Below are 16,696 nucleotides of genomic sequence, written 5' to 3'. Positions count from 1 at the left end.
TTAATTAGCAGGTATTTCTTGATTATCTAGAAGTTAACCATAACAGTGTGGTAGATTTCATTAAAAGTTATAAAAGTAGTAAAAGATCATTGTCTTGGCAAGGATTGTAAATGAAATTAATTTGTATGCCCATTGGAACAATTCCTTAGTTGTATAAAATCATGTATAATGTGTTACATTGCCCTTAGCTTATTTTAATTGTGACTTTAAAATAGTTCGCTTTAGAAAAAAGAAGAGAAAAAAATTGTTTTGTTAACATGTACTTATATATGTGCATCTTTTGTTTACATTTGTGTGAATGATGTCAGCCTGTATCTTAATAATTTTCAAAATAAAGGCTGTAATTTTAAATTTATTGTAAATGAAGCAAATCAGTAGAATAAATTGGACAAAATAATGACAATAAGTTTATGAATTCATACTTTAATCTGTTAAATAAATTACTTCTCACTTTTTACTTTAATATGAGTGAGAGAGGGAAAGAAACATTGCCATAATAAATCATTGTTTGTTGGCTGTGCAGGTCTTTTGGCTAAAAAGGCTGTTGAAGCTGGTCTGCGTGTTAAACCTTATATAAGAACAAGTTTATCTCCAGGCAGTGGGATGGTTACACATTACCTCAGTTCAAGTGGAGTATTACCATATCTCAGTAAGCTTGGGTAAGTGACAGCTATCGCTCTTCATATTGATACTGGTGTTCAGTAGGTATTGAAGCTGCTTGTTTGTGCCTTTCATATACAAAGAGAAGATAGAAAAAATATGCTTTAGTTTTACTTGCTGCCTTGCCATTACCATACAATTTTTGACGCCTTATCACTCAGGAAACACTTATTGGGCATATCAAATGAGCAAAGCACCAGGTTGGATACACAGAAGTAGGAGATGTGGTCTTAGCTTCAAGATACTTAGTTGGAAAGACAAGACAAACAAGTACAACCAAATAACAGTTACAGTGTAAGAGACGATACCAAGTATGCACAATTTCTGTGAGTTGTGTAGGTCAGTTCAAAAAAGAAAGAAATCTTAACAGTTTGCATTTATTAACTGAAAATTGTCTTAATTTTAGTTTTATGAGGTTATTGGGTCTATAATACATAAGTTTAAATTGCCCCTGAACTTTGGAGATAGTAACTTTGTTTTTTGGGCTGGGCGCAGTGGCTCACGCCTGTAATCCCAGCACTTGGGGAGGCCGAGGCAGGCAAATCGTGAGGCCAGGAGTTTGAGACCAGCCTGGCCAATATGGTGAAACCCCATCTCCACAAAAAATACCAAAATTAGCCAGGCATGGTGATGCACGCCCGTAGTCCCAGCTACTCAGGAGGCTGAGGCAGAAGAATTGCTTTAACCCAGGAAGCGGAGGTTGCAGTGAGCCCAGATCGTGCTGCTGTACTCCAGCCTGGGCAACAGAGCGAGACTCCATCTCAAAAAGAAAAAAAAAATGTAACCTACGTTTTTTTATGTAATCCAAAACAATTGATGCTAGTTGTGTGGGAATTTTTTGGTTTTGAGACAGTGTCTTGCTCTATTGCCCACACTGGAGTGCAGTGGTGCAGTCACAGCTCATTGCAGCCTCGACCTCCTAGGCTCAAGCAGTCTTCCTATCTCAGCCTCCTGAGTAGCTGGGACTGCAGGTGTGCACCACCACACTCAGCTAATTTTTATGTTTTTAGCAGGGACAGAGTTTCACCGTGTTGACCAGGCTCGTCTCAAACTCGTTGCCTCAAGTGATCTACTCGTCTTGGCCCCCGAAAGTGTTGGGATTACAGGCCTGAGCCACCACACCCAGCCTAGTTATATTTTCAGTGTGTATTTTGGAACATATGAGTCATCAATTCTTTTGCAAAACTGATAAATTTTAGATTTTTTTGCTTTTAGACTAGCATCCGAAAGTAATTTAGAGGACTGTGCCTGTAATCTTTTAGTTATATTATCTTGGATTTATTGTCAGAGACTCTTCTTGGGTTTAACTGGTTGATAATTGAGAGATTACTCCTATCAGAGTGCCCAATTACAATGCCTCTTTTGGGACCTTTGGTCAGGTTATTATAGCCAGGTCCTCTTTACATTTTAAACTCTTTGATGGAAGTACAGTATCAATTATTTTAAAAGGTCATGTTATATTCCTAGCAAGTAGTATTTGGGGGAATTCTCCTGTACAGTGATAAGTGCTATTAAGGCTCTAAGGCTCTTCAAAGGTTTGCATTCACCTTTGAGACCAGCCTGAGCATTTTTATTTTTTATTTTACAAAAAATAAAAAAATTAGCTGGGCCTGGTGGCGAGCGCCTGTGGCCCCAGCTACTCAGGAGGCCGAGGAGCAGGATTGCTTGAGCCCAGGAGGTTAAGGCTGCAGTGAACTGGTTCAAATAGCATGCCTGAGAATTAGACTTGATTGCTCAGAATCTTCTGAAGTGAATATATTGATGAAGGTTAATCCATGTGTCATGTATAGTCTTTTAAGTAATCTTATTGCAGTGATAGAAATACAAGATAAGACTTGTCCTTTCTCTATAAATGTTGTGATGTGCTATTCAGTCATTTTTTTTTTTGAAATGTAGATTTGAAATCGTTGGCTATGGATGTTCAACTTGTGTGGGAAATACAGCGCCCTTATCAGACGCAGTTTTAAATGCAGTAAAACAGGTAAAATGTGTGGATTGGCAAGACATCTAAATGATTTTCTTAACTATGTTTTGTTATTAAATTATAGAAAATATATATTGATGTGTTTATATTTCTGTAAACTCTGCATCTCTTGGCAATAGTAACCTGTGAATCTTTAAATGATTCAAAGAGTCATTTGTAGAGCCTTGAGATAATTCCTTCATAATACAAGGAATTGATTTAGTTTATTTGCAAGATGGATAGTTCTGTATTTAAAAATTAGTAATATGTTTTTTGGTTAATCTCGCCCTCAGACTTTAATATTTAAGATTGCTTATATATGATTATCCAAATTTGTACCATCTCTAGAATTGAATTTATTTGTTTGTGTGTTTGTGTTTTTTTTCAGGGTGATTTGGTTACCTGTGGAATTTTATCTGGAAACAAAAATTTTGAAGGTCGTCTTTGTGATTGTGTTCGTGCCAATTATCTTGCCTCTCCACCCTTAGTGGTAGCTTATGCCATAGCAGGCACAGTGAATATAGATTTCCAGACAGAACCTTTAGGTATCTTTTCCTTTATGTATATGTATACCTACACATACTTTTCCCAGTAGAAGTCGTTATATTTTTGAAATGTTTCTTAGACCGTCTATTCTTTGAATTATTTCAGGAAGACATATGATAATATATAGTTGTTAATTTCTGTGTTTGTGTGAAGAAAATAAAATGTGCAGGTAATTAGTTCTTCCAGCCGCTTAAGCCTGAAGCACCCTGTTGAATCATTTACTTGATTTCCATGATATATCTTTGAAAAGGTATGAACATTTTCAGAGAGTTATTTTTTTTACTGAGTATCATGTTCAAAAATTTTAACCAGGTACTGACCCCACCGGCAAGAACATTTACCTGCATGATATTTGGCCTAGTCGAGAAGAAGTTCATCGAGTAGAGGAAGAACATGTTATACTATCCATGTTTAAAGCATTAAAAGATAAAATAGAAGTAAGAGTCTTATGTGTTTCTTAAATAGTTTGATCAATTTGCAGTGTTCTTTTATTTCATATATCTTCTGAACAGAATAAAAATTAAAATTACATTATTTTGAATGCAGTTTTTAATGTGTAATAGTAAGTTTGTATCTGGAATCTGTAGTTAAAAAGAAGATGGCGGCTGGGCACAGTGGCTCATTCCTGTAATCCCAGCACTTTGGGAGGCCGAGGCAGGTTGATCACGTGAGGTCCGGAGCTCAAGACCAGCCTGACCAACATGGAGAAACCCCATCTCTACTAAAAATACAAAACAATTAGCCAGGCTTGGTGGCGCATGCCTGTAGTCCCAGCTACTCAGGAGGCTGAGGCAGGAGAATTGCTTGAACCCGGGAGGCGGAGGTTGCGGTGATCCGAGATCGCGCCACTGCACTCCAGCCTGAGCAACAAGAGTGCAACTCTGCCTCAAAAAAAAAAAAAAAAAAAAAAAAAAAAAGAAAGAACATGTGTTAGAGTATCAGAATTCATTAGTGTTGATTGGATGATCCATGCAGCAAACCACCATGGCACACATTTACCTATGTAACAAACCTGCACATCCCGCATAGGTACCCCAGAAGTTAAAATAAAAGTTGAGGGGGAAAAGAAAGAATAGATTAGGTGTTTAGAATGCATCATTGAACAAAACACAAAATTCTCCTGGGGAGAGGCAAATAAGCTGTAAAGAGAATAATTGGATAAATTATGCAATATTTATTATTTTTTATTATTTATTTTTTGGTGTTTTTTGGGAGATGGCACCCCACTCTGTCACCCAGGCTGGAGTGCAGTGGCCTGAAGCAGCTCACTGCAGCCTTAACCTCCTGGACTCAAGCAATCCTGCTCCTCAGCCTCCCGAGTAGCTGGGGCCACAGGCACTCGCCACCAGGCCCAGCTAATTTTTTATTGTTTGTAAAATAATAAAAAATGATCAGACTGGTCTCAAACTCCTGGACTCAAGTGATCCGCCCACCTCAGCCTCCCAAAGTGTTGGGATTACAGGCGCGAGCCACTGTGCCTGGCCTAAGAAATGGTGAGATTTTTGGCTGTAGTTTGAAGGCTTTGATGTGGAGCAAATACATTGAAAAAGCAGAGGTTTTTCTCCATTATAACATTCTTAGACATTAACAGCATACCTCATACATGCTTAATCTCTCCGTAGCAACACATAGAAATCTTTCTAAATTCTTTAACTTTTTTGGACTCTGTGAAGTCTTTATGTTCAGTTTATATTGAAACTTGCCCCTTGGAGTGTTCCTGAAGATCTAGTGTGCTAGAATTTGAGGAGCAAATTTTTAATCATTCTGTCCAAAAACATCATGATTTTTTAGAACACACTGTTTTGGCTGGGCATGGTGGCTAACACCTATAATCCCAACCCTCTGGGAGGCCAAGGCGCACGTATCGCTTGAGCTGAGGAGTTTAAGACCAGCCTGGGCAAAAATTAAAATTTTAAATTTTAAAAAAAGAAAAGAATACACTCTTAATTTTCTTTCCAAATGGATAAGGCCTATTTTTGTTGTTGTTGTAACCTAAGTACTATTTTATTCCCTTGATCATTTTCATGCGCCTCTTTTTCTGAGTCCTTTTATCTTTGCTTTGGTTCATCAACCAAAACTGTGTTCACAGATGGGGAATAAACGGTGGAATTCCTTAGAGGCACCGGATTCAGTTTTGTTTCCATGGGACTTAAAGTCTACTTATATCAGATGCCCTTCATTTTTTGATAAACTTGTAAGTACTGTCTTACTATTTGATCTTTTAAAGATTGTTATAAACTAAGAAGTCTTGTAAAGAGTTAAATGCCTTGAACTTTTACCTTCTAGACCAAAGAGCCAGTTGCACTCCAGGCTATTGAAAATGCCCATGTCTTATTATATTTGGGAGACTCTGTCACAACAGATCATATATCACCTGCAGGAAGTATCGCTAGGAATAGTGCTGCCGCTAAGTATTTGACAAACCGAGGGTATGTGTACATGGCTTTAGAGTGTTTTTGTTTTTTCTTGTTTCTTACTGATTAAGAGGCTTCTATTGGTCATGTTCCTTTTTTCCAGTAAATACGTGCTATCGTAGGTATCTGACTCCCAATGTGTTTGTCTTAAGCAAGAATGGAGAGTGGCAGGGTGGGGGGGTACCTTCTGTACTTGTCTTTGCTTGTGACTTTAGAAAATGAAATTGCAATTTTAAATTGAGCCCTTATAGTCTAAATAGCTGATTGGAAATAAGACTTTTCTTTTTCAGTGCTACTTTATTGAAAAGTCAGCTTGGTTTTACCTACCAAATGAAGCCTGCTCATTTGGTTAAAACCAACTTCCCATTATTGGAGTAAGGAATTTAAATGTGTATTTCATGGGCTATAAAATATACATGTGTGAGGCTGGGAATGATATGTACAAATCAAAAGACAATGAATATCTGCTTCATGAGCCTAAAATTTTATAGGAACAATAAACGTAAAGGCCATTTATATTGGAGATATAAATTTAAAACTGGTAAGATTTTATTTCATTTCTACATGATTAATCATGTAGAGTTGCCCTGTTATCAAAGGACTGTTTTGACAATAGAGACAAAGTTTTGCTAAAAGCAGAATTTGTAGTACTGCTACCTGATTAGCTTATTGGATGCTTGTTTTGATGCTTGAGTAATTAAAATGACAAGCTTTTTCATTGAAATTTATTTATTTATTTATTTATTTTTGAGACAGCCTCACTCTGTCACCCAGGCTGGAGTGCAGTGGTGCAATCTCAGCTCACTGCCACCTCTGCATCCCTGGTGCAAGCAATTCTCCTGCCTCAGCCTCCCAACTAGCTTGGATTACAGGCACGCGGCACTATGCCCAGCAAGTTTTTGTATTTTTAGTAGAGATGGGGTTTCACCATGTTGGCCAGGCTGGTCTCAAACTCCTGACCGAGTGATACGCCCACATCGGCCTCCCAAATTGCTGGGATTACAGGCATGAGCCATCGTGCCCAGCCAAAATGTCAATATAGCTTGTCTTGACGTGTGATAATATTGCATAGCTTTTATTATAAAGTGGTGAGAAATGTTTTCTTTCCTGTAAATATTTTTTTGGTTGTGATTTCCACCTTCATCATAATTGTGACATACTTCCAAAAAAAAAGGTCAACACTTCTCTCAACTGTACAATTTTTGTAATTATTATGCCTTCTGATATGTATTTCTTAGCATATTTAATCCAGTAGTGCTCATCAATTAGAATTTTCTAAAAATAAAGACACTCAAACCTCCTGCCACTCCCATCCTGAAGTAAGAATTTAAATGCACAAATTTAGAGTATTGTTGCCTTTGCATAAAAGACCAAATCAGAGGCTGATAAGTCAGTTGTTGATTGTTGAGATACTTATGTTCAGTTATTTTTCCCTAAAAAGTTATATATAGTCACTAATCCAGTAGCAATACCCCTAGCACCCAGATTATGATTTCTAAATACTATTTCCCAGTATAGTGAACCAGTGCTTCATGGAGAAATTATTGATTCCAGATCTGGGACTGGAAAATGTACACGATTTTACCAAAAATTACCAAGATTACCAAAAACAAGGGAGTTGTCAGAGACCATCAGTCTAAAGGTCTCAGGGCCAGGACCAGCTCATTAGCTTGAAAACTGGTAAATAATCAATTCTTTAACCAGCCTTTCATGTATGGAATGTATTTCAGCATAACCAAATCATTGATGAAGGAAAGTTTGTCATTTTGTTTGTTTTTAGAGACAGGGTCTCACTCCTGTCTGGGCTGAAAAGCAGTGGCAGTTGGCCCTCTGCTGCCTGGAACTCCTGGGCTCAAGCATTCTTCCTGTCTCACCTTCCTGAGTAGCTTGGGACTACAGGCTCACACCGTCATGCCTGGATAATTTTTAAATTTTTTGTAGAGATGAGATCTCCCTTTGTTGCACAGGCTGGTCTCCAACACATGGGCTCAAGCATTCCTCCCACTGTGGCCTCCCAAAGTGCTGGTATTGCAGGCATGAGCCACCATGCCTGCTGGGAAGTTTTTCTTTATAGAACTTTTGTACCTAAAAAATGAAGAAGGAAAGAGTGAATTACAGTATCACTATTTTACAGTCTCTAATAAGCAATCTAGACCACAATGAGCAATCACTGGTAACATTCCAGGAAAAGACAGTTGGCTGTCTTGTGCCTCCTAATAGAAGTACATATGACCTATGAAGCATTGTTGCCAAAAATTAAAAACCCCAAATCTTATCAAACCACTGGATCTGACATGTGATTTACAAGAACATAAGGCAGAAGAACATGTTAAATGATCCGTGGAGATGCAGTCAACACAATGTGGGTACAGAAGACTATACAAGTAACTTTATTTCATCAGAGCACAAGCAGGAGGAAGGAGAGGGAACATATATTGTCATTCCTCAGTGTAGATGTGGGATTGGTTCCAGTACCACCCATGTATACCCAAATCCACACGTACTGAATTCCTACAGTTAGCCCTGCAGAAGGCACATATATGAAAAGTCGTATTTGCAGTTTTCTGCATCCTGTGAATAATATATTTTCTGTCAGCATTTGGTTGAAAAAAATCGATGTATAAGTGGACCCACACAACTCAAATTCATGTTTAAAGGTCAACTGTAGATTAAAACACTTGAGATCAACTGAACACATTTATGAACTGCATTCGGATCCTGATTTGAACAAACCAACTTAAAGTAGCTTGGAAATAATCAGTGACATTTGAATATTGACTATCTGATGTTAAGAAACTATTGTGTTTTTTTTTGGTGTAAAGATTTTTTTTTAAGAGTCTACATCTTTTAGTGAAATGTACTGAAAAGTGTGCTGTTAAAATATATCTCAGTTTTGCTTCAAAATAATCTAATGGGGTTGACTGTAGAAGAAACCAAGAGTCCATTAAGTTACAGCTTGGTGATAGGCGCATGGACATTCATGGTTTTGTTTTCTTTTGTTTGTGTTTGAAATTTTCTGTGATAAAAAAATTTTTCAATAGGTCTTACAACTCAGTAGTATATGATTATTTTCCACATGTAATGAAAACTGACTTTCATTACTTTCTTGTAGCCTTACCCCTCGTGAATTCAACTCTTACGGAGCTCGAAGAGGTAATGATGCTGTAATGACAAGAGGCACTTTTGCAAATATCAAGCTTTTTAATAAGTTTATTGGAAAACCAGCTCCTAAAACAATTCATTTTCCATCAGGACAGACGGTGAGGATGCACACAAAGTATTTAGACAATTTATAACTGGATCAAAATTTGTATTAAAGATTTTTGTGTTTGTTTTAATCTACAGCTAGATGTATTTGAGGCTGCAGAGCTGTACCAGAAAGAAGGTATCCCACTGATTATTTTAGCAGGAAAGAAATATGGTTCAGGAAACTCCAGAGACTGGGCTGCCAAAGGACCGTATTTACTGGTATTGAATCTTAAAATTTATCATCTTAAGCTTCAAAGAGTTTTAAATGTTCCCTTTTGTCAGTAACATCCTGTCAAAGTTTAGTTGGCTTTTTTATCATTATTTGAACCTTATAGGTATAGAGGGTTTTGTTTGTTTGTTTCAGTGATCTTTGGTAATATTTTGTACTCATCTAGTTAGTATCATTTTAATACTCTGAGTTTGGTTAAACCTACATCAGTCTTATGTGAAGAAGTCAGTATAATAGAGGGAAAGGAAATTCTGTTTTAAACTATTGTTTTATAATTATTTATACCTATTGATCATATTTTTTTGGTTTTTTGGTTTTGAGACCGTGTCCTTGTCACCCAGACTGGAGTGCAGTGGCGCAGTCACTGCTCACTGCAGCCATGATCTCCCAGGTGCAATTAGTTCTCCTGCCTCAGCCTCCGAAGTAGCTGGGACTACGCCATGAGTTACCACAGCTGGCCAATTTTTGTATTATTTGTAGAGATCGGATCTCCCTATTTTGCTCAGGCTGATCTTGAACTCCTGGACTCGAGTGATCCTCCCGCTGTGGCCTCCCAAGGTGCTGGGATTACAGGCTTGAGCCATGTGCCAGGCCCCCACTGTTAATTTTACTTGCCTCCTTTTGATTTAATTTTCTCCGATTTGCCCCATCAATGGGTAAAAGACTCAGAAGTAGTGGGCCAAGTTTCACCTTTTTTCCCCCTAAATAGGAGATTGTGGTGCCTGGCTGTCTGCCAGGAGGACATTTCTCCTGAGACTGTTTCCTTGTTGCAGAGCAAATAGGCCATCTGCTGGGGGGAATAGTCATGTGACATGTGCTTTTTGCCATTTCATATTCACAAATGCTTCTCTTTACAATTGTAGCTGTAAAAAGTCTGGCTGAAACACAGATATCATGCAGGCCTCATTCTTATTTTAATCTTTAATATCTCCTTTAAAATGTAAATACTCTGAGGGGCTATGGGAATAAACCAAAATCTCATCCTTCTAAGATACTAATTATAAGTATTATTATGAGTATTAATGATAGGTATAGGTTATTTTTATTCTGGAAATTGTTTTAGTGTGTTTGTTTTTGTTGTTGGAAGCTTTCCTCATATGGCAGGTGATGCTTGGCCCTCCATTTGTTAGACATTAAAAAACTGATTACAAGCTGTGGATGGGGGCTGGGTTTTGTCAGTTACTGGGCCTTACTATAGGTGACTGGGTGATAAGCTACCTTTTTCATTAAGAGATTCTATATGTCATTATCTGTATTTTCTTTGAGGCCATCCAGTTTCTTGAAGGAAAGAGACTCGTTCAGTATGTAGACATCTACTTAGTCCCGTTTTCAATCTGGTATTCTCAAGCCCCTGTGCCCAGTGTTTGTCAGTTTAGAGAATGTATTCTCTTCCTTATTTCTGCTATAATAAAAAATGAGTAAAAATTTGTAAAAAATGAGTAAAAAAGAACAAAAATTGGTTCTCAGGTGGTAAAAAAAAAAATTCTACTTTTTGCACATAAAGTACAGATAAGAGTACATTAAAAGATACACGGCATCTTAGTGGTACTAAAATTTTGGAGAGAAGGGAGGTGAACAAGAAGACACAATTCGGGGGAAAAAAGTATTAAAAGACTCCTTAGGTAGACAGTGGAGAAAAAAGTTGAAAAACACAAGTCTAGAGGCTTTGGCTCATTTTTTCCAGAGAATAAACCTCTACTCTTGTGGAGTGGGGATTGAGCTGGATCTGACTGCTTTGTATGGCCTTGTAACCCTTATCCACGAGTATTCTGAGAACCTCATGCCTCTGAATCTCAATCCTTTTCCTGGGTCTTGTGTTGCACATTAACTCAGACCTTACTGGTATCACTCTCTAATTTCATTTTATCATTCTGTGGTTTCAACATTGTCTTCTAAATCAGTTACCTATCTCTGTTTTCTAAATATTTATAGAATTCTCTCATCCTATTCCCTTTGTTGCTATGGGCTCTTACCCTCTTCATTATTGTTGTTACTTATTTATATTTTTTGGAGATAGGGTCTCACTCTGTTGCCCAGGCTGGAATGCAGTGGCATGATCTCAGCTCCCTGCAACCTCCACTTACAACCTCAAGTGATTCTCCAGCCTCAGCCTCCATAGTAGCTGAGATTACAGGTGTGCACCACCATGCCCAGCTAATTTTTCTGTTTTTAGATAGAAATGGAGTTTCGCCATGTTGGCCAGGCTGGTCTCAAACTCCTGGCCTCAAGTGATCTGCCCACCTCGGCCTCCCATAGTGCTGGCATTATTACAGTTGTGAGCCACTGCATCCAGCCTATTCTTGTTACTTTTTTTATTTTATTTTTTATTTTTTTTGTAGAGACAGGGTCTCGCTATATTGCCCAGGCTGGTCTCAAACTCCTGGCCTCAAATAATCCTTCTGCCTCAGCCTCCAAAGTACTGGGATTATAAGCATATAAGCCACTGCACCTGGCCCCATATACCTTCTTTATTCCTTTATTTTAGTGGCATTTCAAGAGTGTTGAAAACGCGTTAGATCTGCCATGTTTAAATAGAAATCCTTCTGAGCCCTACTTTGGAATCAAAGGAGCCAGCCCATTTATAGAGCTCTTATGATGTGGTAGGCAGCAGCAGTACTTAACCCTAGAGCAGCAGAAAGGGATCAGAATAATTTAGAGAGCTCCGTAAAAAATCAGAAAAATAATCTGTAAATACTTTGATAAAATATTGATTCAGTATGAGGTATTAGACTACAAGTATTTAGACAAAGGCCAAAGTAGATTTTTGCCCCCTTTAAATGCTCAATAAATAACTTTCAGAAGTGATTAGAGGGAATAAAATGCACATTTATTACAGGGTGTGAAAGCTGTTTTGGCCGAAAGTTATGAAAAAATACACAAAGATCATTTGATTGGAATTGGCATAGCTCCACTTCAGTTCCTTCCAGGAGAAAATGCAGATTCCTTGGGCCTCTCCGGTAGAGAAACATTTTCTTTAACATTTCCTGAAGAACTATCTCCTGGAATTATATTGAATATACAGGTATCTCTAAATTTTTCAAATATATGATTATGTACTCAAATGTTTATGAATTATTGAGTAAGAATCAATTGCTGTAAATTATATACTAATGTCACTTAATGAATGTTAAGTTGCCATTTAAGATGACTCTTCCATACTTAGATGTAGCTATGTTAATAGTTCATGTTCTCTGAGGAAAAGTGGAAAGAACTGGATGCTTATACCAGAAAAAAAGAACACATGAAGGGGAATCTTGACTTCCACTTAACAAGTGCCAGCTTCCTTTTCATGGTGGTCATTTTTTTGCTGTCCTGATCTAATCTTAACGCAGGCATACATACCACTCCAAAGAGAGAGCAAAGTTGAACATTCAAAGTTAGAGCAAAACAGACTTTACAACTAAGAAAAAAGGGGAAAGAGTAGGTGTTATTGATTACATGCAATCAATATTTGGTGTAAAATGAAATGAGTAGTGAGTATAACTTCCCCAATTAATAAGTCAAAATCTAAATGCAGCTATTTTTCTACTTAGCTATGAAGCCCATGGTCAGGTATCTCAGGTGTTTTTCAAGCAGCAGAAAAGTTTCAGGCAATCAGAGTATAAGAAATTAGAACCAGCATAAATCAGACAGAATCTGTGGCAAGTACAGTCATTAAATGTGAAGACAAATGGTCTTAACCATCAAGTAGCACCTGGAAGATTTACTTGCTCACATGAGATGTTTTTGTTTCTTTCAAGACAAGCACTGGAAAAGTATTCAGCGTGATTGCTTCGTTTGAAGATGATGTGGAAATAACATTATACAAACATGGAGGATTATTAAACTTTGTGGCACGAAAATTCTCATAGTATCTACTTACCATGGATACCTTTCATAACTGGTGACTGCAAAGCCTTTTGTGCTGGACCCAGGAATCCTTACCATGGAGCAGCAGATAGTCCCAGTATACTCACTTATCTCATCCATGGATGTAAATGATGATGAATCAACATAGTAACTGAAATGAAATCTTCTTGATTTTAAATAATATACGAATGGTGCTATTAACATTGCTAAAATCAACGTGTGAAGTGTGTTGTGGAAGAGACCTGTAAGTATGGGGGGGCGATATTTTATCAGACCATTTTGTAAATAAAGGCAGAATTTGTGTTGAAGATTCTTATATGAGTAACCTTCCTGGATTTGTTTAGTTTTGCACCAATAAAACTGTGTACTACTGTTTGTTGGTTTAAGAGTAGCAGATTGAAATATAAGAAGCCAGATTAGACTCTAAAATTGTGGTCATTGGAATCTCATTTATAAATGGACCTTTTAGGTATATTAATTCCTCTTCAGAATTGAGCTGGACACATTTGGCATTCTTAGTTTGTCATATAACCAGGTTTATCCTTAGTCTAACTGCAAGGGATAGAACCTGCCCCAGGTCACAATCATTCTGTCCAATCCAGCTAAGGTTCTCTCCACATATGAAGATGGACCATGGCAAGATACAACTGATTGTGTGGCACCATGTATTAGCAGTGGAAATATGTATCACATATGATGCAGCCTTTAATGTTTCAGCAGTTTGCCACTGTGACTATCTGGCAAGCCCCCAGATGGCATTATATTAATTGGATTAGATTATTTTGCTCACCTTATGTAATACTGTAACTTCCTATAACCTAATATTTTCAGTATCATTAACCAAAATTTCACACTCATAGTTGCTAAAGAGAATGTTATTCAATCATTAAACTCTGAACTGATTTCTTCTATACATTTAAATTATCCACCCTCAATTATACGGGTGCTCAACCCTATGCGTTTTTTAAGTGTTGCTTTTTCTTAATCAAATTGATTTCCTGTCATTCTGAATCATTTATCACCTGCAATGCATGATTCTATTAATTTTGTTATGTTACTGTTTTAACCAAAGCTGACTGTAAGGATAAAACACTTAAGTTGTTGCTGAGTACTATATATCTTCAATATGCATGTCTGCCCATCACATCAAATGTTCTGTCAACAAGATGTTTGGCAATTTTTTTAAAAAAGGTTGGAAAATTAATTATAGAAGGTTCTATACCGTTTTTTAATTAAGAAACTAAATCTAGCAGGCTAAAGGTTAATTGTAGTGATTTTTTTTTCACATAGATACCTTTCTATGACCTAGTTAGTTACTGCAATTCAGAATTAGTTCACATTGCATAAAGAATTACTTGTTTTAAGCAAAATGCTGAAACTACCAAACCAGTGGATGAAGACCACTAAGAACTTTGCACATAATCATACAATCTTTTGAAAATATTTTGCAAATATGTGTTTAGACAATAAGATGGACTAGAGTTTGACAAAATGATTTCTTTATTTAAATTTTGTATAAGTATTTTCTTTGACACTTTCAATTATATTGTGTTCTTGATATATGCTGTATATTTATTTGTCAGTGCATGTGTTTTTAATTTACATGAAAACATGAGTTAGGAGAAATTACAGGTTGAAAGATGAAATGCCTGTATGTGCTCTGAAGAAATGGTAATTCCAGATTGTGCAGGGGGAAACAAATCTATTTTGTTTTGTTTTGTTTTGTTTTTTTTGAGACGGAGTCTTGCTCTGTCGCTGGGCTGGAGTGCAATGGCGCAATCTTGGCTCACTGCAACCTCCGCCTCCTGGGTTCAAGCGATTCTCCTGCCTCAGCCTCCTGAGTAGCTGGGACTACAAGCGTGCACCACCACACCCGGCTAATTTTTGTAGTTTTAGTAGAGACAGGGTTTCACCATGTTGGCCAGATGATCTGAATCTCTTGACCTAGTGATCCGCCCGCCTCGGCCTCCCCAAGTGCTGGGATTACAGGCGTGAGCCACCACACCCGGCCTATATGGTTTTGAAGGCATACTCTATATATAGTTATGGGCAGAGGCACAGGCATCCTCAGCAGCTGATTCAGGAGATGATGGTAAAGCTAGCTAACTATGAATTAAACATTCACATATCCAGTCTACCTGGTCCAGTAATAATACAAGCAAATCTTGTATTTCAGGAACAAATCAAGGTTCTCTTAATTTTTGGGCTTATATACAATGAAGTAAAAACTTGATAAACATGGTTTCAAATCGAGGAGGAGAGTCTTGGATGTATGTTTTAATATGTATACCTTATAATTCTGCCTCTAGCCAAATGCTATGTTTGCAAAATGTGGCATCTGTTAGTTTTTATTGTCTGTATCTTCTTTGTTGACTATACCTGGGTAATTTTGTGTTACCAAAAAAAATAAGGAAGTGTAATGTCAGACACACAAGAAAAGCAAATCAGTGTTGTAAGCTTAAAGTACAATTTCAAAGGTCATTACCAACAGCAGGTTTTTTTTTTTATACTTTAAAAACATTATGCTACATATCATTGCCATTTTCATATTTTGGGGTTTTGCTACTCTTATACAATGGAATCAATGAAAATGTCATCCAGCCACTGAATTGCCATTATTATATCTAAAAAGTTTCTAAGATGACAGTTGTCACTATTTTGTTTTATCTCCATGCTGACATTTGAAAGAAGGTACTAGTATCCCTCTAGCCAGATTGCTTAGTTTTTCGTTGGTAATCAAACAACAGTTGTACTAAAGGAAAGTAAAGCTAGGACCTAAATCAGAATCATAGTTGCCTGCATATATGGTAACAAGGTTGTGTGCATTTGCTTTCACAGTGATGAGTGAGAGGATGAGAAGAAATTATTTGACATTTTTCTGTGGTTGAATAGAAGACACCTTTCTTTTGTCTTTAGGTTTAGGAGAAGATACTAAGATACTGGATGTTTGTCCTATCTTAGTTTGGTTGGAGTAATAAGAGAGAAGAAGAGGGTAGACTTTGGCTTTTTCAGTGTTTTTTCCCCTAAAGAGTGATATTGCTGATGTTTCTATCAATTTTACATATAATATGTGGCTATGAAACCATATATCTCACTTAAGTAACAGACAAAGTAATCACTTTGTCTATCACTAAGTAATAGACAAAAATCATTGTCTATTATTTAAAGCCAACAAAACAGTGTAACAGTTTTAAGTTCAATAATGTTAAGTATTGTATAGAAATATATTGGAGGCAAAGTTCAGTTGATGACAATTGTGTATATGTTACTGATGCTGTAAATTATTTTTAATAAAGAAAATTGTATTATCACATTTGATTCTTGTTCCATTTTGTAGTAGTTGAAAATAAAACAACATGATGTAAGAAATATGCTGCCATCCGGCTGGGTGCAGTGGCTCACGCCTGTAATCCCAGCATTTTGAGAGGCTGAGGCAGGCGGATCACGAGGTCAGGAGATCGAGACCATCCTGGCTAACACAGTGAAACCCCGTCTTTACTAAAAGTACAAAAAATTAGCCGGGCGTGGTGGCGGGTGCCTGTAGTCCCAGCTGCTCAGGAGGCTGAGGCAGGAGAATAGCATAAACCCGGGAGGCAGAGATTGCAGTGAGTGGAAATCACGCCACTGCACGCCAGCCTGGGCGACAGAGCGAGACTCTGTCTCGAAAAAAAAAAAAAAAAAGAAATGTGCTGCCATCCAGATGCTATGTGTTCTTGTGCCTCTGTGCTACGGGAGCAGCTGAGGATGCCTGCTCCCTGTGCTGCCTGTTCATTAGTGTTCATGAGG

At 37.4% G+C, this 16,696-nt stretch overlaps 1 protein-coding gene across 4 annotated transcripts in view; it reads left to right on the top strand.

Annotated features, from left to right (window-relative positions):
- The window catches only part of IREB2 (iron responsive element binding protein 2), a 62,907-nt gene extending 46,686 nt beyond the window's left edge, over positions 1-16,221 (top strand). For 3 of the 4 annotated variants that reach the window (XM_032176009.2, XM_032176010.2, XM_058427411.1), the window contains exons 13-22: positions 524-659; positions 2,557-2,641; positions 3,012-3,168; positions 3,482-3,606; positions 5,259-5,363; positions 5,456-5,598; positions 8,696-8,843; positions 8,929-9,051; positions 11,898-12,083; positions 12,802-16,221. In XM_032176009.2, coding sequence (XP_032031900.1) covers positions 524-659; positions 2,557-2,641; positions 3,012-3,168; positions 3,482-3,606; positions 5,259-5,363; positions 5,456-5,598; positions 8,696-8,843; positions 8,929-9,051; positions 11,898-12,083; positions 12,802-12,912 — 1,319 coding nt within the window. In that variant the 3' untranslated portion in view covers positions 12,913-16,221. The remainder of the gene's footprint in view (positions 1-523; positions 660-2,556; positions 2,642-3,011; positions 3,169-3,481; positions 3,607-5,258; positions 5,364-5,455; positions 5,599-8,695; positions 8,844-8,928; positions 9,052-11,897; positions 12,084-12,801) is intronic. The other variant, XM_058427410.1, reaches the window with a different exon arrangement.
- The last annotated feature ends 475 nt before the right edge of the window (positions 16,222-16,696 follow it).

This window comes from Hylobates moloch, unplaced genomic scaffold (assembly GCF_009828535.3).
Source record: "Hylobates moloch isolate HMO894 unplaced genomic scaffold, HMol_V3 SCAFFOLD_14, whole genome shotgun sequence".
Taxonomy (NCBI): Eukaryota; Metazoa; Chordata; class Mammalia; order Primates; family Hylobatidae; genus Hylobates; species Hylobates moloch.
The sequence above is the reverse complement of the archived record's forward strand: the minus strand, read 5'-3'. Positions and strand labels throughout refer to the sequence as shown.